At 39.7% G+C, this 22,906-nt stretch overlaps 2 protein-coding genes and 1 long non-coding RNA gene across 5 annotated transcripts; 2 read left to right on the top strand and 1 right to left on the bottom strand.

The window, feature by feature from the left end:
* Positions 1-9,743: 9,743 nt before the first annotated feature.
* On the top strand, positions 9,744-11,483 carry LOC124874275 (granzyme E-like). Of its 2 annotated transcripts, none has more exons than XM_047375568.1 (5): positions 9,744-9,848; positions 10,318-10,477; positions 10,593-10,722; positions 10,895-11,125; positions 11,241-11,483. In XM_047375568.1, the coding sequence occupies exons 1-5, from the start codon at positions 9,791-9,793 to the stop codon at positions 11,382-11,384; spliced, it is 723 nt and encodes a 240-aa protein (XP_047231524.1). In that variant the 5' UTR covers positions 9,744-9,790; the 3' UTR covers positions 11,385-11,483. The 2 variants fall into 2 exon arrangements, with proteins under 2 accessions (XP_047231524.1, XP_047231523.1); XM_047375567.1 differs by having other exon boundaries at positions 9,761-9,848; positions 10,306-10,477.
* A 1,756-nt stretch (positions 11,484-13,239) lies between these two features.
* LOC124874274 lies at positions 13,240-13,821 on the bottom strand. Its single transcript, XR_007039745.1, has 2 exons — positions 13,701-13,821; positions 13,240-13,617 (listed from the first exon to the last, which is right to left on the bottom strand). It is a non-coding gene; the product is annotated as an uncharacterized LOC124874274 (long non-coding RNA).
* Positions 13,822-14,088: 267 nt separating this feature from the next.
* LOC124874273 (granzyme G-like) lies at positions 14,089-18,922 on the top strand. Of its 2 annotated transcripts, none has more exons than XM_047375566.1 (5): positions 14,089-14,219; positions 17,575-17,734; positions 17,826-17,955; positions 18,121-18,345; positions 18,443-18,922. In XM_047375566.1, the coding sequence occupies exons 2-5, from the start codon at positions 17,631-17,633 to the stop codon at positions 18,605-18,607; spliced, it is 624 nt and encodes a 207-aa protein (XP_047231522.1). In that variant the 5' UTR covers positions 14,089-14,219; positions 17,575-17,630; the 3' UTR covers positions 18,608-18,922. The 2 variants fall into 2 exon arrangements, with proteins under 2 accessions (XP_047231522.1, XP_047231521.1); XM_047375565.1 differs by lacking the exon at positions 14,089-14,219 and adding an exon at positions 16,625-17,144.
* The last annotated feature ends 3,984 nt before the right edge of the window (positions 18,923-22,906 follow it).

Raw genomic sequence — 22,906 nt, 5'->3', positions numbered from 1 at the left:
CAAAGTGGCTCAATAATATTTAGATCTGGTGACTGTGCAGGCCATGGGAGATGTTCAACTTCACTTTCATGTTCATCAAACCAATCTTTCACCAGTCTTGCTGTGTGTATTGGTGCATTTTCATCCTGATACACGGCACTGCCTTCAGGATACAATGTTTGAACCATTGGATACACATGGTCCTCAAAAATGGTTCGGTAGTCCTTGGCAGTGACGCGCCCATCTAGCACAAGTATTGGGCCAAGGGAATGCCATGATATGGCAGCCCAAACCATCACTGATCCACCCCCATGCTTCACTCTGGGCATGCAACAGTCTGGGTGGTACGCTTCTTTGGGGCTTCTCCACACCGTAACTCTCCTGGATGTGGGGAAAACAGTAAAGGTGGACTCATCAGAGAACAATACATGTTTCACATTGTCCACAGCCAAAGATTTGCGCTCCTTGCACCATTGAAACCGACGTTTGGCATTGGCATGAGTGACCAAAGGTTTGGCTATAGCAGCCCAGCCATGTATATTGACCCTGTGGAGCTCCCGACGGACAGTTCTGGTGGAAACAAGAGAGTTGAGGTGCACATTTAATTCTGTCGTGATTTGGGCAGCCATGGTTTTGTGTTTTTTGGATACAATCCGGGTTAGCAACCAAACATCCCTTTCAGACAGCTTCCTCTTGCATCCACAGTTAATCCTGTTGGATGTGGTTCGTCCTTCTTGGTGGTATGCTGACATTACCCTGGATACCGTGGCTCTTGATACATCACAAAGACTTGCTGTCTTGGTCACAGATGCGCCAGCAAGACGTGCACCAACAATTTGTCCTCTTTTGAACTCTGGTATGTCACCCATAATGTTGTGTGCATTTCAATATTTTGAGCAAAACTGTGCTCTTACCCTGCTAATTGAACCTTCACACTCTGCTCTTACTGGTGCAATGTGCAATCAATGAAGACTAGCTACCAGGCTGGTCCAATTTAGCCATGAAACCTCCCACACTAAAATGACAGGTGTTTCAGTTTCATTGTCCAACCCCTGTATGTGCCATCCATTACATTAAATCAACCATGATGTAACAATGATTAGGTAATGAGAGCCGGAATAGTAGTATTATTTCTAGACATTAATCAGACTTTTCGTTTTTATTGCAACACAGACTTAAAACCCAGTTTCTGCACATACAGTGCACAAATAGCCACAAACAAGGCTGACCAATCATATACTAAATTAGGTTTTTACAGCAAGTGGCAGCAGGAATAAAGGCTATTTGTTATGATTTTGGAGTGTTTGGTTTTTGGTTGTGGGTTTTTCCTCTTATGTTTCTCACAGGTGAGTTTTGGAACCTGCTTCTGGTTATTGTTTTAGAGGTGGCGCTATGTTTTAAATTCTTCTGCTTGTTGTATTCTGTTCATATTGCTTTCTGGATTATGTTCTGTTATCACTATGTTTCTTACGTTTGATTATGTCCAGGTAGTATTTAATTTCTACCATGCTTTGTTTTCACTCTCTGTCTCTTTTAAGCAATCAGCTTCATTCGGCCCACCTGCACCATGTCAATCAGCTTTTTCTTTTCACCTGTGTCTCGCCATACATATACCGTATTTTCCGCACTATAAGGCGCACTTAAAAACCATTAATTTTCTCAAAAAATGACAGTGCGCCTTGTAATCCGGAGCGCCTTATATATGGATCAATTGGTTAATTGGTTGATCCATACTGGTTGTACACGGCGCTCTGTCAAAATGTTTCAGTACGACTGGTAGCCGCACCGCTTGCAGCATTACGGCTACCGTAGTCAGGGGCGTCGCCGAAGTAATAGCGGTAAACACCTGTACTGTGCTTACTCCTAGTCCAACACCACTTGTGTGTGTATAAGGTTTGAATGTACTGTTGCAGGAATTGCCTGAACTATATGTGATTAGAAGCTCAGTGTGTGGGGTGTATGTTTCGTGTGTGTGTATGGAAGATGTTGACATTACTCCTCCGGACAGAGGTGGCGCTGTGTGCTGCCGTAGCTGAGAATCAAGAGTGAAGGAGTGACGTCGGTATTATTGTGTGTGTGGGGTGGGTAGAGACGGCGACCGGAGCAGCGGTGTATGAGTCTGTAAGCCCTGTGTTTTTACGTGCTGCAAAGTCATTAAAAAGAACCCCGAATCTCGTCAACAACTCAGTGTTTTGATGCTGTTTCTTCATGCTCAACTCAGCAACGTATGAGTGAGGGAGTTAACCCCGAGGAAACTAGTAACTTCGGCCCTGGAGAAAGCGTCTCCCCTGTGTCATCAGACTACGGTCAGGGGACAGAAACAGGAAAGGTTAACAGTACTAACGTTTGATTTAGTGCATCAAACTGTTTCTTTTACGTGTTTACTGAATCAGGGAAAAGTTCCCTTTCACGTTTTAACTAACGTTTGATTTCAACTTCAACTTCATAGACTCCAATGCATTCCTAACGTGCGGTTGGCTCTATTCAATAGAATTCTATGTAGAGGAGACCTTACCATGAGAGTGAATGGAGTTATCAGAACGCTGGTTTGTAGTGTATTAATAAAGTTTGACTGACTGTTTTGTTGACATTCTCTTTAGCACAGCTCCATCTAGTGGATGCATAACGCAACCCCAGTCAAACGTTTGACTGCAGTAGCTTCTATTCTATGCGCCTTATAATCCGGTGCGCCCTATATATGAAAAAAGTTCTAAAATAGACCATTCATTGAAGGTGCGCCTTATAATCCGGTGCGCCTTATAGTGCGGAAAATACGGTACACCCTCATTCTGTTCATTCGTTGCAGAAACATTTCAGTTCCTCTGGTCATGCCATGCCTGTCTTGCCTGCCTGTCCATGCCTGTTTATTGTTTTGTTCCTGCCTCCTCCTGAGAGTGAGTTTTGTTTTGCTGAAAATTAAATCTTTTACTTAGCGTTACTCTGCCTGTCCATCTGCATTCTGGGGTCCACTCCGATCAGCCAACCTGACACAAGATTTTACCATAAACATCTTTAAGGTCAACAAAGGTAATCAATGTACCATAAATGTGATGTTCACACACCTGATCAGACTACCTTAAATTCAGCAACCCTCATGTCATTTTGTACATGTATGATTATTTTCAATTCAATTCAAAACTACTTTATTAATCCCAAAGGGAAATTAAATATTGTTATAGCTCATTACGTAGGTTTCTTCAAAGAGCCGTTGTAGATGCTGATGGCTGTGGGCAGGAAGGATCTCCTGTAGCGGTCTGTCTTACAGCACATCTGAGGAAGCCTCTTACTGAAGACACTCTGTTGTTGTAGGACAGTCTCATGAAGAGGATGCTTTCAGGGTTCTCCATAATGTTCTTCATTTTATGAAGAATCCTTCTTTGCACAATGATCTCCAGAGGTTCCAGAGGAGTCCTCAGAACAGAGCGAGTCTTCTTTATCAGCTTGGTGAGCTTTTTTAAGTCCCTGGCTCTGATGCTGCTACCCCAGCAGATGATGGCAGAAAAGATCACACTCTCCACAACAGACTTATAGAAGATATGCAACATCTTGCTTCAAACACTGAAGGACCTAAGCTTCCTCAAGAAGTACAGGCTGCTCTGTCCCTTCTTGTAGATGGCTTCACAGCTGCATCTCCACTCCAGTCTGTTGTCTAGGTGAATACCGAGGTATTTATACCTCTCAATCTCTTCTCCCATGATGGAAATGTTGTTTGACCTATTCCTGTTTCTCTTAAAATCTACAATCATCTCCTTTGTTTTAGTCACAGTCAAAATGAGATGATTGTTTCCACACCATGCCACAAAGCGGTCCACAAGCTCATCTTCTTGTCCATCTCTGATCCATCCCACAACTGCAGAATCATCTGAGTATTTGTGCAGGTGACAGGACTCTGTCTTGTACTGGAAGTCTGAGATGTACAGAGTGAAGAGGAAGGGTGAGAGTACAGTCCCCTGTGGTGCTCCTGTGCTGCTGACTACCTGGTTAGTCTCACAACCCCTCAGTCTCACAAACTGTGGTCTGTTTGTCAGGTAGTCTTTGATCCAGGAGATTGTTGAGGCCTCCACCTGAGTCTTCTTGGGTTTCTGACAAAGCAAATCAGGTTGGATTGTATTAAATGCACCGGAGAAATTAAAGAACATGATCCTCACAGTGCTGCTGGCTTTGTCCAGATGACAGTGAGTTAGTTGATGCAGATGTATGATGGCACCTTCAACTCCAACTCCAGTGATAAGCAAACTGCAGGTCCTGATAGTTTGGTGGGCCAACAGGAGTCTCTCTAGGACCTTCATGATGTGGGCTGTCAGGCAAACAGGTTTATAGTCATTGAGGATTGATGGGTGAGTTTTCTTTGGTATCGGAATAAGACAGGAGGTCTTCCACAACACAGGAACCTTCTTCTAGGCCAGGCTAAGGTTGAAGAGGTGCTGCAGAATCCCACAGAGCTGCTCTGCACAAGCCTTCAGGACTATAATAAAACTATATAAAGGCAGAAGTTTATGTAGTTGGTGACACAGTCATGGCATTGATGTCTTCTCCATGTGGCTAGCACTGGGCATCCCAGTCTAGCCTCAAAGCAACCATGCAGGGTTTCTTCAGTTTCCTTTAATCATTTTCTCACAGTTCTCTTCATTACAGGTTGCCTCTGAACAAGAGGTTTATATTTAGAGCAAGAAAAACAAATTCATTCATTCATTCATTCATTTTTTTCAGGTTTTGGTGCTCCCTTACCACATCTTAACTGACAAGTTAGTGGCATTGAAGATGTGGTCTTTGAAGATGTATTTTCTTCTTTAAGCCCTCTTGCAGATTGAGATGCAGCCATCAGTAAAGGCCTTTATTTGGGTTGAAGATCCTGCCATGTTATGACAGAAAGTCGTTCTGCCTTTGCAATCAAGGTATCATGACAGTGTGAATGCCTAATAGAGTAGGGCAATTAATGAAAACTGAATTAACAAAAAACAGGCTGTTTAGCAACTGATCATGTCATAGTTCTAGGAACAGATTTGGCCCACATGCAGTAAGCAATCAGGAGACAGAGAATTACGGCAAGGATTTTATTTACAGGAAACGAGGAGGTGCGGGGAACCGGAACCGGGATACCAACTGTAAGGTAAGTAGAACTGGTAAGTAAGGAGTAAATCTTAGAGTAAATATTCTAAACAATAAATCTGTCTGGAATCAGGAAGCTGCCAGCCGGTTGTGTCAGATGAAGAAACAGGAAACTTGGGTCTCTTCCATGAAGCTGGAGATCTCATCTCCAGAAGTCAAAAATCCAAAACAGCACACAATGCTGAGGGCAAAGTCAGGTTGAGGTAATTCAGCCTGCGAAGGAGCACATACGAAGATTACGTAGAGCAAAGAATAAAGCAAAGATAAATTGTGGCTTGAGCTTATACCACTAAGGGCAACACTCTGGCGATGAGTGGCTGGCAGCCTCCTTCTTAAATACCCCTCCAGGGATGATCAGGGAAATAGAAAACACCTGTCACCTCTCCTCACGGTCTCCAGTGCCATCTAGAGGCTAGATACAGTAAACAGCACCAGCAAACTGACATCACCCCCCCCCCCCCCCCCCCCCCCCCCTCCCCCAACGGCTGCCACATAGCAGAAGGTCGGGAGACATAGTCCAAAATCAATGAAGGATCACAAATAAAAGACCGGGGCACCCAGGAACGGTCCTCCGTATCCCTCAAATATGGTGGCGAATGGAGGTAACTGCTATGTCCTTCTCGTCTGTAGAGAACAAAGGTGGTTGGTAGCCGATAGAGGCCTCAAATGGTGAGAGGCCTGTAGCTGATGAAACCTGTGAATTTATGGCATTTTCTACCCAAGGGAGGTAAACGCTCCAGTCCAGAGGGTTTGTAGCAGTCAAGCACCTGAGAATGGACTCCATCTGCTGGTTCATGCGTTCAGTCTGTCCATTAGATTGGGGGTGGTTACCAGAGGTCAGGGAGGTCTTGGCCCCAAGAGCCAAACAAAACTGTTTCCAAACACGAGATGCAAATTGAGCCCCACGATCTGACAATATATCCTGAGGGATGCCATGAAGGTGAAAAACATGCTGAACCAACACCTGAGCTGTCTGAAATGCTGATGGGAGCTTCTTTAAGGGAACAAGGTGACAGGCCTTAGAAAAGCAGTCAACAATAGTAAGGATGGCTGTCATCCCTTTAGAGATGGGCAAACCAGTTACAAAATCAAGGGCTATACGTGACCAGGGGCGCTTGGGAGTGCTGAGAGGTTGGAGTAAGCCATAAAGTGGCTGGTGGCATGATTTTTGCCTAGCACAGACCGAGCATGCTTGCACGTACTCCCTGACATCCTTATGAAGAGATAGCCACCAAAATCTTCTAGAAATAAGAGAGATTGTCCAGCTAACCCCTGGGTAACCTGAAAACCTAGCGATGTGAAACCAACGGATTAGCCTAAACCTAACAGACGTAGGAACAAAAACCCTATGGGGGGACCAGTGCCTGGGTCTGGCTCGTGCTGCTTGGCCTGATTAACAAGGTCCTCAATCTCCCAAACCAAAGCCCCAAAGGTCCAATGAGGGGGAACGATAGCCACCACCTCTTTCTCAGTGTTATCAGGGGAGTACAGTCGGGACAGAGCATCGGGCTTAATATTTTTTGAGCCAGGCCTATAGGAAATGGAGAGATCGAAACAGGGAAAAGTGACCAGCGTGATTGGCGTATGTTCAGTCTCTTAGCTGACTGCAAATAGGCCAAATTCTTGTGGTCGGTCGATACTAAAACGGGGTGTTTAGCACCCTCAAGCCAGTGTCGCCATTCCTCCAAGGCTAGTTTAATGGCTAGCAACTCTCTACCCCCCACATCATAGTTCTGTTCAGTGTTGTTAAGCCGTCGGGAAAAAAGGCATATGGATGAAGTTTTCCATCCGTGGGGGACTGCTGAGATAGGACTGTTCCAACTCTTGTTTCTGAGGCGTCAACCTCCAAAATAAACTGCCGGGAGGAATCTGGGTGAATCAATATGGGGGTCTGAGAGAACATCTCCTTCAGTGCAAGAAAAGCCTTATCAGCCTCAGGTGTCCAGGTAAACACAGTGTTCGTGGAGGTGAAGGCAGTGAGTGGGGCGGCTATCAAACTAAAGTTCTTGATGAACCTGCGGTAAAAGTTTGCAAAGTCTAAAAAACATTGCAGCTGCTTGCAGGAGTCCGGAACAGGCCACTCAAGGACTGCCTCGATCTTCTCTGGGTCCAAGCAAACCTGTCCACCCTCTAGAATGTATCCCAAAAATGTGACTGATGCCTTGTGAAAATCACACTTCTCAGCCTTTACAAACAGACGATTTTCTAAGTCTTTGTAGGACTAAACGGACATGATGGCGGTGCTCCTCAATGTCCTTTGAATAAATCAAAATATCATCAAGGTTAACAAAAACAAAGACATTCAAAAAATCCCTGAGAACGTCATTGACGAGCGACTGAAAAACTGCTGGTGCATTACATAGGCCAAAAGGCATTACCAGGTATTCAAAATGTCCCAAAGGAGTTTTAAATGTGGTCTTCCACTCGTCCCCCTGGCGGATCCTGACTAAATAATAGGCATTTAGAAGATCTAATTTAGAGAAATTGTAGCACCGTGAACAGGCTCAAAAGCCGAAGAAAGGAGTGGGAGAGGGTATTTATTCTTGACTGTAATTTGATTCAGCCCCCTGTAGTCAATACATGGACGGAGAGAACCATTTATTTCCCTACAAAGAAAAACCCGGCTCCGAGTGGAGATGATGGGGGGCGAATCATGCCGGCTACCAAAGACTCATTAATATAGTTCTCCATAACTTTCCGTTCGGTTCCTGAAATGTTATACAGCCTACTGGCCGGTAGGGGAGCTCCGGGAGTAAATCTATAGCGCAGTCATAAGGTCTATGCGGGGGCAATGTTAAAGCCTTGACTTTACTAAGGACTAGATTTAGGTCATGGTAATCTGAGGGAACGCGTGAAAGATCGGTATCTTCACTCTCAGCAGGAGCAATGTCAGTAGGGAGTGGGGCGACAGCTGACTGAAGGCAAAAGGAAAGGCAGCTAGTGGACCATGACTCGACTCGACTATCTGCCCAATTAATATGAGAGTTGTGTCTTTGAAGCCAAGGGAAGCCTAAAACTATGGAGTTCAGAGCAATAGGAAACACACAAAAAGATATCTCCTCCCTATGATTTCCAGACAGTACTAAAGTCAGAGGTCTGGTCCGATGGGTTTTACGTTGTAAATTCTGTCCATCCAAGGCTGAAAATAACTGGTGCAGGAAGAAGCTCAGTCTCAATCTGCGCATCATTTACCAATCTCAGATCTATTAGGTTCTGATCGCTTCCCGAATCAATCAGGGCAGAGAGGTTCTGAATAGGACGGTTAGAAATTAATGGGGCAGGCAAGCTAAGTCTGGGGGCAAACAAACGGTCCGCCAGTTTCCCCTCTACAACTGACGGACCCGATCTTTTGGGCCAGTGGGGCAGATAGGGCAGTCGGCAAGATATTGCTCAGGAGAGCCACAGTAAAAGCACCGGTTGGTCTGGCGGTGTCTCAGTCTCTCTTCGGGGGAGAGACGAGTACACCTGACCTGCATGGGTTCAACCTCAGAGATCTGTGCAAAGGAAGTGGGACGAATAGCTAAAGAAGCCTGGCTGGGGGGTTGGGTTCAAGCAATGCTATGTTCAAGTCTGGATCTATTTCTCTCTCTAATTCGATTATCTTGTCTGGTTGCTAAGTTGATTAGTTCATTCAGAGTCTTGGGTTCATCTATTAAGGCCAGTTCGTCCTTTAAAGGATAATCTAAAGCCTGAAAAAAGGCATCTCTGAGAGCGCAATCGTCCCACCCAGAGGCTGCTGGGGGGACCAAGAAGTTGTGCACCGGTGAGACCTGAGACCTTGATACAAGCTGTTTGGTACTGAGGCTCTGGTGGTGGTGTTGCAGTAGGTGGAGGGTGGACACAGTTCACTTGAGGAGGTCCGAGGAATGATGGAATCAGGAAGCTGCCAGCCGGTTGTGTCAGATGAAGAAACAGGAAACTTGGGTCTCTTCCATGAAGCTGGAGATCTCATCTCCAGAAGTCAAAAATCCAAAACAGCACACAATGCTGAGGGCGAAGTCAGGTTGAGGTAATTCAGCCTGCGAAGGAGCACATACGAAGATTACGTAGAGCAAAAAATAAAGCAAAGATAAATTGTGGCTTGAGCTTATACCACTAAGGGCAACACTAGCGATGAGTTGCTGGCAGCCTCCTTCTTAAATACCCCTCCAGGGATGATCAGGGAAATAGGGAACACCTGTCACCTCTCCTCACGGTCTCCAGTGCCATCTAGAGGTTCGACACAGTAAACAGCACCAGCAAACAGACATAGCACTCAGGTCCTCACAGATCAGTACTTTAACAAGTCTTTTTCATATGAATTAGAAATACAAATAAATGAAAATACAATGTCACCTATCATTGCAGGTCTCGTGATTTCTACTTTTCTAGACAGATAATCCCAAAGCAGACAACCAGGATGAACAAATTCACAAAGAAGAGAAAGTCATTTATTTATTTATTATTCATTGTTTTACAGTGATTGGAAACAATATAATGGGTCTGGATGGAATGCAAATTAAACAGAATTAACAAGAATGATGTTTAATAAAAACCTGTTTCCTTTCAACCTCAGCTTTAATGTGGTTCAGACCTACATTATTTGCATATGCAAAACACACAAACACCTCCTTATATCTGAGATAAGAGGATGTATATAAAGATTAAAAACGTCCAGAGACATTTAGTGTTCCTCCTTGACAGCTCAGATTGTGATCTCATCATGTTCATTTACTATATCTTGTCAGCACTCGTGCTTGTGCTTACTTTTCATAGTCAAGGTGAGTCTCTTTAATTGTATGCTAGTGTACACTGTATTTAAAACCTATGCATTTATTAACTTTTCTATATATGTTTGTTATATTTGTTTGTGTATAATTAATCTGAAGTCACATTTAGAATATTAAAAAAAATTGGAGTCAGGTGTAGTTCAGGGGCAGTGATCTTATCTTCTAACTAGAAGAGTGCAGTACAATGAAGTAAAATGAAAAGAAGGCTGTTTTCATACATGGGTAAATGTGAAACACATTGTAAAGCCTTTTGAATAATCTAGATCATTAAAAATGCATTAAAATATCGATCACTGTGAAAGCTATATTGAATTTACTTTCTGCAATTTTGGGTCATACGAGTTTTGGGATTGGTCATACATGGTTTTAGATTTGCTTTTGCTGTAAGTATGCAGACTAATTTTAAGATGTTAATAGCCTTTCCAACTAATTTGGCATTTAACAAAAGAATGTCAAACAGCTCATGCAGGAAAAATTATTGGAGGCCACAAGGCTGTAGCACACAGCAGGCCATACATGGCATTAGTGGAGTGCTACGGTGCAAATGGTAAAAAGAATCACTGCGGTGGATTCCTCGTAAGTGAGGAATTTGTGATGACTGCCGCCCACTGCAAAGCCGAGTAAGTTTACTGCAATTAATTTTTCCCAAGTTATTGTAATAAATCCTACTGAGGATTTATATTTTCTTTCTTTCATTCTTTCTTTCTTTCTTTCTTTCTTTCTTTCTTTCTTTAGGTCCTATAAAGTCTGTGTTGGGATGGATTATTACAGTGATAAAGACAAGTTATGTCTGCCTGTGAAGCATGATTTTCCACATGGGAAATACAATAAAACAACTTTCACAAATGACGTCATGCTACTGAAGGTAATATAGTTCTGGAAATGTATCTTGAATTATTAAAATGTAAGAATAATATTTTTTACACTGATAAAAAAATAAAAATTTTTAAACAGGCCATTCACTAAAGGAAAAGGACAAAACAAAAAGTTTAACATAGTGATTTCAATATTTCTTAAATATGATTTTGTTGATTTAGTTGTCTACCAGGGTGATTTTCAACAAGAATGTGAAACCTATTCGTCTGGCAGACATGAATGACCCCGTGCCAAAAACATGTCTAGTCTCTGGCTGGGGAGCAACAAGCAATGACAATAATAATAATTGGATGTCTGATAAACTCATGGAAGTTAACGTGACGCTCATTGACAATGATCTCTGTGATGAGAAAATCGTGTACTGCTCTGCAGGAGAGAAGAGACCGGGTCAAGTAGGCACATTTTTTCTGCTTCCTCGTCTTTTTACATCTTTATCTTAATGCAAACAAATCCAACAACCTAACCCATAGGCCTTCCTGTCATCACATGCTGTGTGTGTGCTTTCAGGGAGACTCTGGTGGCCCGTTAGTCTGTGAAGATGGGAAGGCCTATGGAGTGATCTCAGCAAAAGCCCATGGTCTTCAACTGTATAAGTACACCAAGATACCTGACAAAATGGAGTGGATTGATGAGCTTATGAAACTTAACTGATTAAATACTGTGATTCTCTCTTTCACCAACATAGTACTAAATTCGAATGATTACAGTTTTGTGTAACTTCTTTTTGATTAAAATAACATAAAATGGTTATTTTGTTGTTGTTCTTTCCTCTTGCTAGTGTTGCTTAATAAGATCTCAATGCTTCATTTTTAGAAAGGTTCAATATGCTGGAGAGGTCGAAGGAACAACACTAGGCTGTTTTCTGGTCATATTCAATCAATTTGAATATTATTGAAAAGTTGAATTATTTCCCTAACTCAATTCACAATGTGAAACACATAATATTATTTATACACAGACTAATATTTTCAACACTTTATTTGTAAATTATGGTGATTTTCCACTTACAGCTAATGAAAAATACAACAATTAGGATTCGAATATTTCATCAGACCAATGAAAAATATTTTAATACAGAAATGTGGGCTTAATGAACAGTATGTTTAATTTCTGCTTAAATATCTGTTGTTTTTTTAAAAAGGTACTTTTAATCTGGCAAACGGGCCTTATCTGAATGCATACTAAAGAACTGAATATGAGTGTATATAAGGTGCAGGTATATTGTGCTTTATTTCTGCTTCTTGAGTGCCTTGTTGATGAAAAGCGCTATATAAATAAACTTGACTTGACTTGACTTGACTCAAGGTTCTGGGATAATCATGAAAAATAATAAAAAATGAAAACAATCATACATTTAATCATTGATTAAGGCTAACAAAAAACACAGATACCATACATGTTTGTGTTGGCGGATGAGCGGAGCACTTTGCCTCTTTTCCCACTCTGTTTTAACAGTGTAACCACTGTTAAAACAGAGTGGGAAAAGAGGCAGAATAAAGGTGAAACAACCTTACTGCTGTTAGTGAAATCATGTGACTTGTACTTTAAATTGAAGTCACTGGTAACATCCATTTTCTACTTCATCATGATGTTTTAGTCATTCAACAATTCATTCAACAGCCTTTTAGAGTGCAGGAAAAAGATTATTTTGAGAAACCTGGAACTTGCAGAAATCATATTCATGCTTTGTTTTGTGAGTCCAATTTTTGTATTTGCTTTTTTGTTTATTAAAGCCAGGCACGTTTAATTGTATTGCACTATTAAGAACACATTTGAGATGTTATAACACTGTACACATCCACTTAACACCTTTTTTTAATACCTATTTTTTTAGTAATAGTAGGATCTAGGCTCTGGTGCCTTGGCGAAGACTTTAGCAGGAGTGGTCCAACCAGTTTCTCCATCTAGCTTGACCTTGACCCTCTGGCCTGGCCAAAGCACCAGCAAGGGTCTGGCAAAGTGACAACTGTTGTAGAATAAACGGTAGGACTCCTTGGTTTGGCGGCCTTTCATCCTGACAGTCTCATAATCAGTTGGACCAGGGCACAGCTGTTTTGGCAGAAGAGGAACAAGTGAACCATCTCCTCTTTGCTCTAATCTGTTCAAGAGTTATTGTTCCATTGGACCATCATTCAGATCCAACTTTGCCAACCGAATATTGCCTTATTTTTTTAGAGAAAAGTGAATTGCTCCCGGCACCCCATCCAAACAACCTATACCAATTCATAAAATCCAGTGGGTGTATTTCCACTTTAACATTATTGTATATTAGGTTACCTAGTGAATCAATTAACTGAGTGTGGGGTTTTAATGTCTTTCTTCCAACGAACAAGGTTTCTATTTCAAAAGAGCTATTGCCATAACTTTTTTTTTGCAGTTTGTCACATGCTATGTTCCTATTCAGTTAATTTTTAAGGGTTCATTATTTATGAGATGTTTGGTTTCTTTGTCATCGTTTTCTTAATTAATTTGACCCACATGCAGATAGACACTCAGGAGGCAGGAGAAAAGTTAAACAAGTTTATTATTGTTCAGGAATGTGATATGGTACTGGAACCGGGACTGGAGGCACAGCAAGTTGTAGAGTGATTGTTGGATGAGGGAGAATGATGTGGAGCCTGGGAAGACGAGTATAAGCTGCTGCAGAACCTGGGAGCTTTTCAGGGAAATGGCGAGCACTCTGGAGTGGTGTTGGTGGAGTTAGTTGGTGGAGGGTGAGCAGGGTTCGCTTTGCCTGGGAACAAAGGACTTGAACTGTCAGCTGGACCTTGATCCAAAACGATTTCTCTGAAGGCTTGTGGTCTTTGACTGAGACAGGATCCAGACTGAAGCTTGGAGCCAGGACTGAAGAACTCTGGAATCAGAGACTAGGGCTGTGGGTTTCCTGAGGAGGAGCACACAAACAGGTAAATATACTGTGACTTTAACTTGAACTTCAATCAATAGAGCTTGGCCAGGAGAAGTTACCACAAAGGCAAACGCTCAGGCACTGGAGTGCTGACAGCTCCACCTTCTTATGCTCCTTCAGGTTGATGAGAACGACGAACACCAGCCACCCTCCACACCGGAGGATCTTGTCGGCATCTAGTGGTGAGTAAGTGTCAGCAGCAGGCAAAAACAATACATGAAAACTCCCAGACTCCGACATTCTTAGTTTATTTTTATGTAATGTTCTTTGTGTATCTAGAGTGTATTTCTCCTAGATCTCTGTCTCTATCTTTTCCACATGTTTCCTTGTATCTATGTTTAGCTCCATTCATGTTTGTTAGTTTTCCCATTCGCTGCCACAGCCACAATGCAATTAGGCCATTCAACCCACCTGTGCCTGCACATTACTCTCATGCTACTAGCTTGTCTCCCCTGCTATTTTAGTTCCTGGTTTTGTCATCTTTCTTTGCCGGATTATCCTGTTTTTTTATGCCAAGTCAGCCTATGTCCATGCCTGTTTCTTGTCAAACTGTTTCTGTGTAACTCTGGTGTAAAGCAGTAAGTTTTTGCTTTTCATTTATTAAACTCTTTTCTAGTCAGTGGGCTGCTTTAGCCTGCCTGTCTGCTTTTGAGTCCTTTCCAGTAACACTCTCTGACAGATTTATTGTGACTGACCAAAGCAAAATATAGCATATTTAAAATGTGATTTAAATTCAGTATAAATGTAACTGTGAAGGCCTCATAAGTTTGATACATGAAGGAACAAACAGCACCAAGACTTTTATCAGACAGGTCAAGCCTAGTCTTATTAAGAGGTTTAAGCTACCCTTAGATTATATTACAAATTCCTTTGCTTTGAACATTTCACCGAACACTGTTCAATTCATCGTCTAATAATTGAAAGAGTCTGGCACAGATGCAAACCTACCAAGACATGGCCCTCCCTTTGAATTGATATGCCTTACAGGGGCAACATTGTTCAGGAGCCAAGAGGCTTGTGGTTACTCTGGAGGTGTTGAAACAATTCTTTTGGTCAGGTGGTATAATTAGTTGACAAGACAACTGTATTGGTTGTACTCTCTAGTCTAGAGTGGTAAAAATAAAGGCATTGCTGAAAGAAAGATTTTCATCTTCCCGTAAAATTTCAGAGTTCCCATTTCACCAATCAAGATATCAACTGTGGAACTGTACACAGGAGACACCATATGGTGCAACTTAGTCAACGGTCTTAAGAAAAAAACTAGACCTTTATAGATAAAGAAATGGCAACATAAAAGAGTGCTGGGTTAATGATTACAAAAATCTTGAATAATAGAAACAACATGATAAATGCAGCAGTATTTATACAGGTGCATTACACTTGATCAGATTCAACATGTTTATTTACAATAAAAATAAATAAGTGAATTCATCATATGTCTAAAGATCTTAAATGTGAGAGCTTGAAAATCATTTGCTTAACATTAATCTGAATTAGCTGTATTTCACACAAAGGTCAAAAAGATTAAACATGCAGATTGTAAACATAAGGTAATTGTGGAGCTTTTATTACTGGTTTATACTATTATTAATTAAACGTTGAGCAGAAGCACAATCTAAATGCATTGTGCATTGCTGAATAGTTTTCCATACCAACATATTTCTTTCAGGTATCAACTGTTTTATATTACCAAATTAAAAGCGTGGGGCATGGAGTTAAGAAGAAAAAAACAGCATATAAAACAAAAACCTTCACTTTTCTACACCATTAACAGCAGAGATGGGAAAAATATTAACAAGAAAACCTAGAATCAAAAAAACTAATTAGCAGGAAATATTCATTTTGAGTCAGAGGAAATGGCTGGTGATACTAATCTGTGGTTTCTATTGCATAGAAAGCTGTAGTCACCGGACATAGCTGCAAGACTGTATGAACTACACTGAAACCTATTTTTTTGGAAATGTAAAGGTCATTATGTATTTAGTTTTGACGTACTTCCCCCAACCAACAAGGGCAAAATGTTTGTTGTCATTCCTGAAAGAAAAGGTTTAAACATTGACATGCAATAGAATTAAGAATTACGAATAAGTATAAAATTGTATTCAAGATATTCAAAGCTTTTACACATAATTAAGCAGCATGTAGTAAGGTCAAGCAGCTTCTAGTCTGACTTGAAATTTTATATAAATTTCACATTAAGGTCTTCTTCTCTGGTTTATGTTTTTTATTTACAAACAAAATTATTCCTGCAGAATTCCCAGCAATCTCTTTGTTTTTTACTAGATCTGTTGAAGCATCTGTGCATAAAACCTCCAATCAGTCCCAGTCTCTTAGAAAATCCTTCTTGAAGCGACATGCATTATTTCTTACAGCAAAAAATAAACAATAATACACTCAAATGTACACAAGGGTCAGTCTGCCATAAAGCATTCATTGTTAATCAACCTGTCCTTTCCTTCATGGTCACTTAGTACGTGTCCTGGCTTTGTGACAGTTTGTCTGATTATTATCTAGCACCGTTTCATACAGTGGAACATTATTATTAGAAATCAGTACAAATAACAATCACAAGCATGCCTACTGTTAGTGTGGATAAATGACTTTAACACTTCTCCTGCAAAGACTGTTGTACACACCAGCCTTTGCACTGGCAATCTTCTTATCGACCACTCTCTGTAGATGCATGCTGTTGCATCAACTGTTGCAAAGATCGCACAGATACCTGCAGATTCATGGGCAAAATTCAGATTAAAGATCTGAACTTTATTATGATCTATTTGTTCTAATCTGTCATAGTAGCCATTCCTAGATAAACTGGCAGTCATTTGAGATAATATACTTTATAACTTATGTTGAGAGTAAATTTGCTTGACATATATTCTGTTAACCAAATGCCTTGAAGGGAACAGTAAGACCAAGTACACTGGATAAAGTACACTATATAGTCTGAGACAAGTAATACAGATGTGGCTTTCAAAGACAAAAACAAAGTAAAGCTCAAGAGCAGAATGTTTACCTGGAATAAATTAGGGACCAGGCTTTACAAAATATTGAAGATGTATGTTTAAAATATGAACATCTATTAATACCTAGAAACTGACAGACAAAATTAGAACCTGAACACAAAACCACAGCAGCTTTATAATTGTTTAGGAAAAAATAATAAAAACATATCTTTTGTGACTTGTTTTTAACAAGTATCATGAACTTTTTGGCAAAATGTAAACAGAGGTCCAGCTATGTGTGGTGAGGGCAAGCTGAATACAAATAAATTAATACATAAAAAAAGAAAATTCAAGTAATTCTGCTTCCCTCCATTTGAAAAAGACTTAAAGCCACCTCATTTGCATAAGCAAACTGCGCAAACACCTCCTTCTACATATACAAGTGAAACTTTCAGAAATGTTTGCTGCTTCTCTTCACGAGCTCTGATTGTGATCTCACCATGCTCACTTACTGTACCCTGGCAGCACTGATGCTTGTGCTGAACTTTAGTAGTCAAGGTGAGGGACTTTCATTTTTTTACTGTGTTTTTTATTTATTTATTATTTTTATTAAGGCAAGTCCCTTTATGGTGTAATGGGGTAAGCCCATGTCTTTTAATGGGGTAGCCAGGTTTTAATCCCTGTTGCGTCTCGACAGGCATCCGGCACAAAAACCTTGCCTAGTCTGTGTGCAAGTTGTACTGACTTGCTATGGCGACCCCTGGATAAGGGAGTAGCCGAAAGAACTCATCACCATGTTATTATTTTTGTTAAGGATTATCTGTGTTTCTGCTTTGAAATCTTTTTTTATCTCATCATTTTAAAAATCACGCTGCTATAAAGCTGTTACAAATCTTTTATTATAATTATTGTTATTATGGCTCATTCTGTAAAATGTTCATAATTGTATAATTAATATTAATACTGTGTGAAAAACAATGTCACAAAGTTGATGCAGGGAAAATCATTGGAGGCCATGAGGTTGCAGCACACAGCAGGCCATACATGGTGCTGATAGAGACAAAATCTGAAAATGGCCTTCCAATGCACTGTGGTGGATTCCTTGTAAGAGAAGATTTTGTTATGACTGCAGCTCACTGCAAAGCCAAGTAAGTTTAACCAAATTTATATTTTACATTTCAACTGATTTTAGTCATGCATTGGAAGAAGATAAATAAATTAAAAGCATTTCTTTGTTAGGTCCTACACTGTTTTCTTAGGCCTTCACACATACTATGACAAAAATAAACAGATTCTGTCTGTGAAAGAAGAATATCAGCATGGGGACTTTGATGAAAATTATTATAGGAATGACATAATGCTACTGAAGGTAAAAAAAATGGAAGTCATCATACATACTAGCAAAATATGTTTTTTCTAACTTTCATCAATTGTTCCATATTGTGTTTTATAAAATCATCTTCTCTATCAAGAGAGAAAAACAGATAGTATAACATGTCTGTAATCTTTTAAATGTCTTCTTTTGTGCTCTCAGCTGTCCTCTAAAGCAAAGCTGAACAACAACGTAAAACCTATCGCTCTTGCAGACAAGAGTAATGCCTCAGTGCCAAAATCATGCATAGTCTCTGGCTGGGGACAAACAAGCTTAAAGAACAAACAAATGTCTCTTACACTCATGGAAGCCAATGTAACACTTGAAAAAGAGATGTGTACTGAGGAAAAGGTATACTGCTCTAAGGGAGAAACGGGACCTGGTCAGGTACATTCCTGTCTCTAGTTCTTTCTTCCAGGAGAAATAATAAAACTGAAATATTTGTATCTCAAACTATAACCACATCTTGGGTTTGTGCCTTCAGGGAGACTCTGGTGGTCCGCTGGTCTGTGAAGGAGGAAAGGCTTATGGGCTGGTGTCTGCAAGCAGGAAACTGCCCTCTGGTTGCATGCTGTATAAGTACACAAAGATACCTGACTACCGCCAGTGGATTGACAACATCATTAAACATAGTTTAAACAGCGCGTAGAATAGGCTACAGAAAACTGATCAAATTAAACATCTCAGCTGAGGTGTTGCTTAATATGGTTTACCCATATAAAGTTACATGTTTTAGTATTTTGCGCAGCAGTTCTACAGGCTGCAAATAAATGCAATATGGGTGAAAATATGAGTTCATAATAAATGTTGGTTAGCAGATGTCATTAGATATGTTCTTTGTTAACAACTTAGTTTAATTACTGCCTTGAGTATGTTTTTTAATGGGGGACCAAATTAAAAGACTTCTTTAAGATGTCCATGATTAGTTTTGATTTGTTACCAAAATAAATAATTGCTTCCTGAATGCTTTGGAATTCCTTCTGTATAAGCCAACATCTTGGGAACAACAAATATCATCAAATGTTTTGTTTCTTAATACAGTTTGTTCTCAATAAGTGTTTGAAGCGGAAAGAAAATGATACTAATTTCATAGAACCTAAACTTTCACACAACAATCATGTAGAAAGAAATGACAAATTATTTATTGTCAATATATTGACAAAAATATGTAGAGATAAAATTAACCTGAAATGATTACGAATTACAAGATGTAACGCTACAAATTAACTGGTAGAATTAGAAAATGGAAATAGTATTAACATGTCTATGGAGACATCATGTGGTGGTTTTACTTATTTTCCTGTACAACTCTTATTTATATGCGTGCAACATTTCTAACACATTCATTTTTTGTACCTGTCTAATGCTGCTCAGGATTACAAGATGGCTTGGGCCAAGACTTTTGTTAACTTATTTGTAAAGCCAGAGGTTACTTTGCAAATTGTAGGTTAACCCCAGAGAAACTCAATTATGTTCACACACTTATACCCCAAAGAAGCTCTCAAATTCATATTGTGCTTTTGATTCCAGCTTCCCCTACTGCTTTGATTTGTTTTTTTAACATCTGCTCTTGAGTTTTGCAAATATTCTGAACCCCTAAACTAAACCTTTATTTTCTTTTATTAATATATATTTATTAATAGTCTGGCAACAAAAAGGTGCAGGAAGGTGCAGGAAAAAGGTGTACATTCAATACAGCAAATCTGATCATGCAGTCAGTTTATCCCAAATTTAATAGAACTGGCGCTGCTTTTAAGAGAATAATTGTGAACAGAAACTTTAAACCATTGGCCTGTAGTTTATGAAAGGTTGGGAAAAGACATAATTTTTCACCATTCAAACAGGGCTTTAGGACTTGCCTTGTAACATTAAAATAGCAATAGGTAGGCTACAATAATAGATTTTACTTACGTATCTATAATAATCAATGGTTAGAAAAAGAGTAAATTTCTGCCAAAAAATAAATTAATTTCAAGATTAATTTCACGTATTTACAAGGCAAAACTTGAATATTCTCTGATGATCTCTGAAAAGAACATCAGCGATAAAGGCATTCATTCATGATATTAAAACTGAGATATTCTCTGACTGAAAGTCAGAAATATGAATGGGGTTTACTGAAATTATAAAGTCAGACAGTTTTGTATTACATTTATACGGTGGCCGGGAGGTACAAACCAACATTACTAAATCTGAAGCACTTTTAAAAAGCCTGAGACACATTTACATTTGAGAAAACAAATTTACATTTGAGAAAACACTTACAAATGACAAAATTTTACGGAAAGGAAATGTGCCAACTTCCCGGACTGACCCGGAAGTAATAGCAGGAGCGCTCATGATGACCCAAAATGGACAGCAATCGAGTGGCGTTTGGCCCGTTTTGTGGCACACTTATGAGTAGATTAACTCGTGTGTTTTTCGTGAGACTGCAACCTCAATTCGTGGCAGTGACAACTAGAAATGGTACTTTCACCACCGGAGGGTGCCACAGGGTGCCAGATCAACAGTAATAGCCTCCAAGATGCTGCTACGGCGACTGTCGCTGTTTTTGCCAAAGCTAATGCTCATTATGGGCAAATAGGTTCAATTCCATTCAGTGTTATTTATATAGCGCCAATTCACAAAACATGCCGTCTCAAGTTGTCATTATAGTTATTAGCTTTTGACTGTTATTCAGTAATTACTTTCAAATGATGATGTCATTATTAATTATTTAATAAACAGTGGTAGATCCATAATACAAGGTGGTTGTAGGCTTTTTACTTGAGATGGAAACTGTCATAAATAGGATTGTGTATGTATAACTTGCTGAAAGGATGACAAAGAGACATTTCACAAATAGTCGGTTTATTGTAGATCATGAATGGTTACTGTGACTTGTTACAGAAAATAAAATGAATTATTTAAAAACATGCTGGCACTCTGTGGAGTCCCTGACCACGAGGTTGCCACAGATTGTCACAAGGATGCCAGAGGGTGCCAGACCAGCTGTAAAAGCCTCCAGGATGCTGCCATGGCGGCTGCCTCTGTTTTACTGCAGCCAAGCCAGCTGCCTCCACTTCGAAAATGACGGTCAACTCAACCCTCACGCGATTTTGTTGTGCGCAAAAACACCATTAATCATGGGAGTGCTGTTTGCTGTGATCTTAGTAAAAGAAATATTTTTGAAACGAACTGACTCATGGTGGTTGATGTCATTGTTGCTGTTATTTATAATAGATGTTTAAAAGTCCACCCCACGAATATATATGACATTTTTGTTTTTGTTCCTGTTTTATGGGGTGATTTGTGTTCATTATTTGTGAATTTCCATTTATATTCCCTGAGCCTCCACGCTTATTAAAACTAAATTGTTTCCAATGACCAGACTCACTTCATGTTGAAATCCAGATGTCACTCATCGAATTTCACGCACATCTGAGGTGAAATTTCAAAATTAAAGCCCTTAAAAATGACATTTTAGACATTACTGTGTTTATAGCAAGAAAACACATTGTTTCCAGTGATTACTCTCACTTCAGGCTGACCAGAACAGTTCCAGATTCCACTCATCGGATTTCATCAAGTTCTAATTTGTAATTTCAAAATTAAAGCCCACCGTACATATAGCTGTAAAAACATAAGCATTTGACTACAGAGGTTTTTCCCAGAAAAAAAAAAAAAAATGACACAACTGAAAAATTTATTTTTTAAGTGAAAAAAATGACTTAAATTACAACTTTATTTTACCCAGATAAACCTACACTTACTACTTGTTAAATCTCAGTAACCAAGTAATTGATTAAATATCTGCAGTAGTGAAAACCCCTATTTCCAAAGGCAAGAGTGGACTTTTAATTTATTGTTTGATATGTAGAAAGTTGCTCTTCACAAGTTATTTAGACATTTGTTGAGTCAAGTTAATGTCACCATTCTTGGGTGGCCCCACCGGACCACTGAGGGCCTCGAGGGAAGGTTTGGCTTTTCTTGGCTAATCGATTGAAGAAGTTTTGTGTTTAAGCTGTGTTTTGGGATTTTAATGTTAACACCTTATCAGATTTGTTTGTAAGGCTGTGGCAGGTAAAGGGCATGAACACTTCCAATATGTGCCTGTCTTGTGGGTGCAATAAGTGCTATGTCAATTAATACTTTACTTGTGTGCTTATTTTTACCACCTCTGCTATCTGTAACTAGGTGTTGTTTTCTGTGACACTTGCCATACCTACTCTCCACCTCCTCATGTGCTGATCTGTTAACCTGAATGATAATTAACCCCCTAAAAAGACTGGACGGATCATGTTTCAAAATAAAAGTGTGAGTCTCTCGTTATTAAATCAATATAATTTAATCAATGCAAGGATGTGAAAACCTATCCATAAAAATGTAACCCTAAACCTGCATCTTTTCACAGCCGCACTACTAATGCACTTGCATCTTGCATGTTTGCCTTTGTATCTCTTTAAATTGGTTATTAATAACATCCCCACTGCTCAACCATCCCCACAATTGAGATTGTCTTATCTCTATCTTATTAAAAACCTGCATAACCCACAGATCTTCTTTAACTTAACACTCTATTCAGCTACCTCCAGTTCTTAGACTTCACTGTTCTATTTGTGTGACTCAGGTACAAGAGCAAAATCTGGGGAAACAAATCCCCAGGAGCTCATTTCGTAGCTGTTCCATAATCAGTTAGAGACTGCATAGAATTATCCACTATTAAATCACTGACAACAAACATCTTTCCTTTTGAAAGGCTCAATGAAACATTGTGCATGCATTGTCACTGTGTAAATAAAACGGTTATAATCATAATATCAATTAACATCTCAAAAAATGTTTTGATTATTTTGGCATCTAGATGACTGAATAATAAAGGGTCTGATCTAGAGTAAAGTGATATTCATGAGTTGGTTTTTTGTTTAACTACTATTGGTTTATTTTCAAGCTGGTAGTTCTTCTTTTC

This window comes from Girardinichthys multiradiatus, chromosome 9 (assembly GCF_021462225.1).
Source record: "Girardinichthys multiradiatus isolate DD_20200921_A chromosome 9, DD_fGirMul_XY1, whole genome shotgun sequence".
NCBI classification, from domain to species: Eukaryota; Metazoa; Chordata; class Actinopteri; order Cyprinodontiformes; family Goodeidae; genus Girardinichthys; species Girardinichthys multiradiatus.
This window is presented reverse-complemented; position numbering and strand designations above follow the sequence as displayed.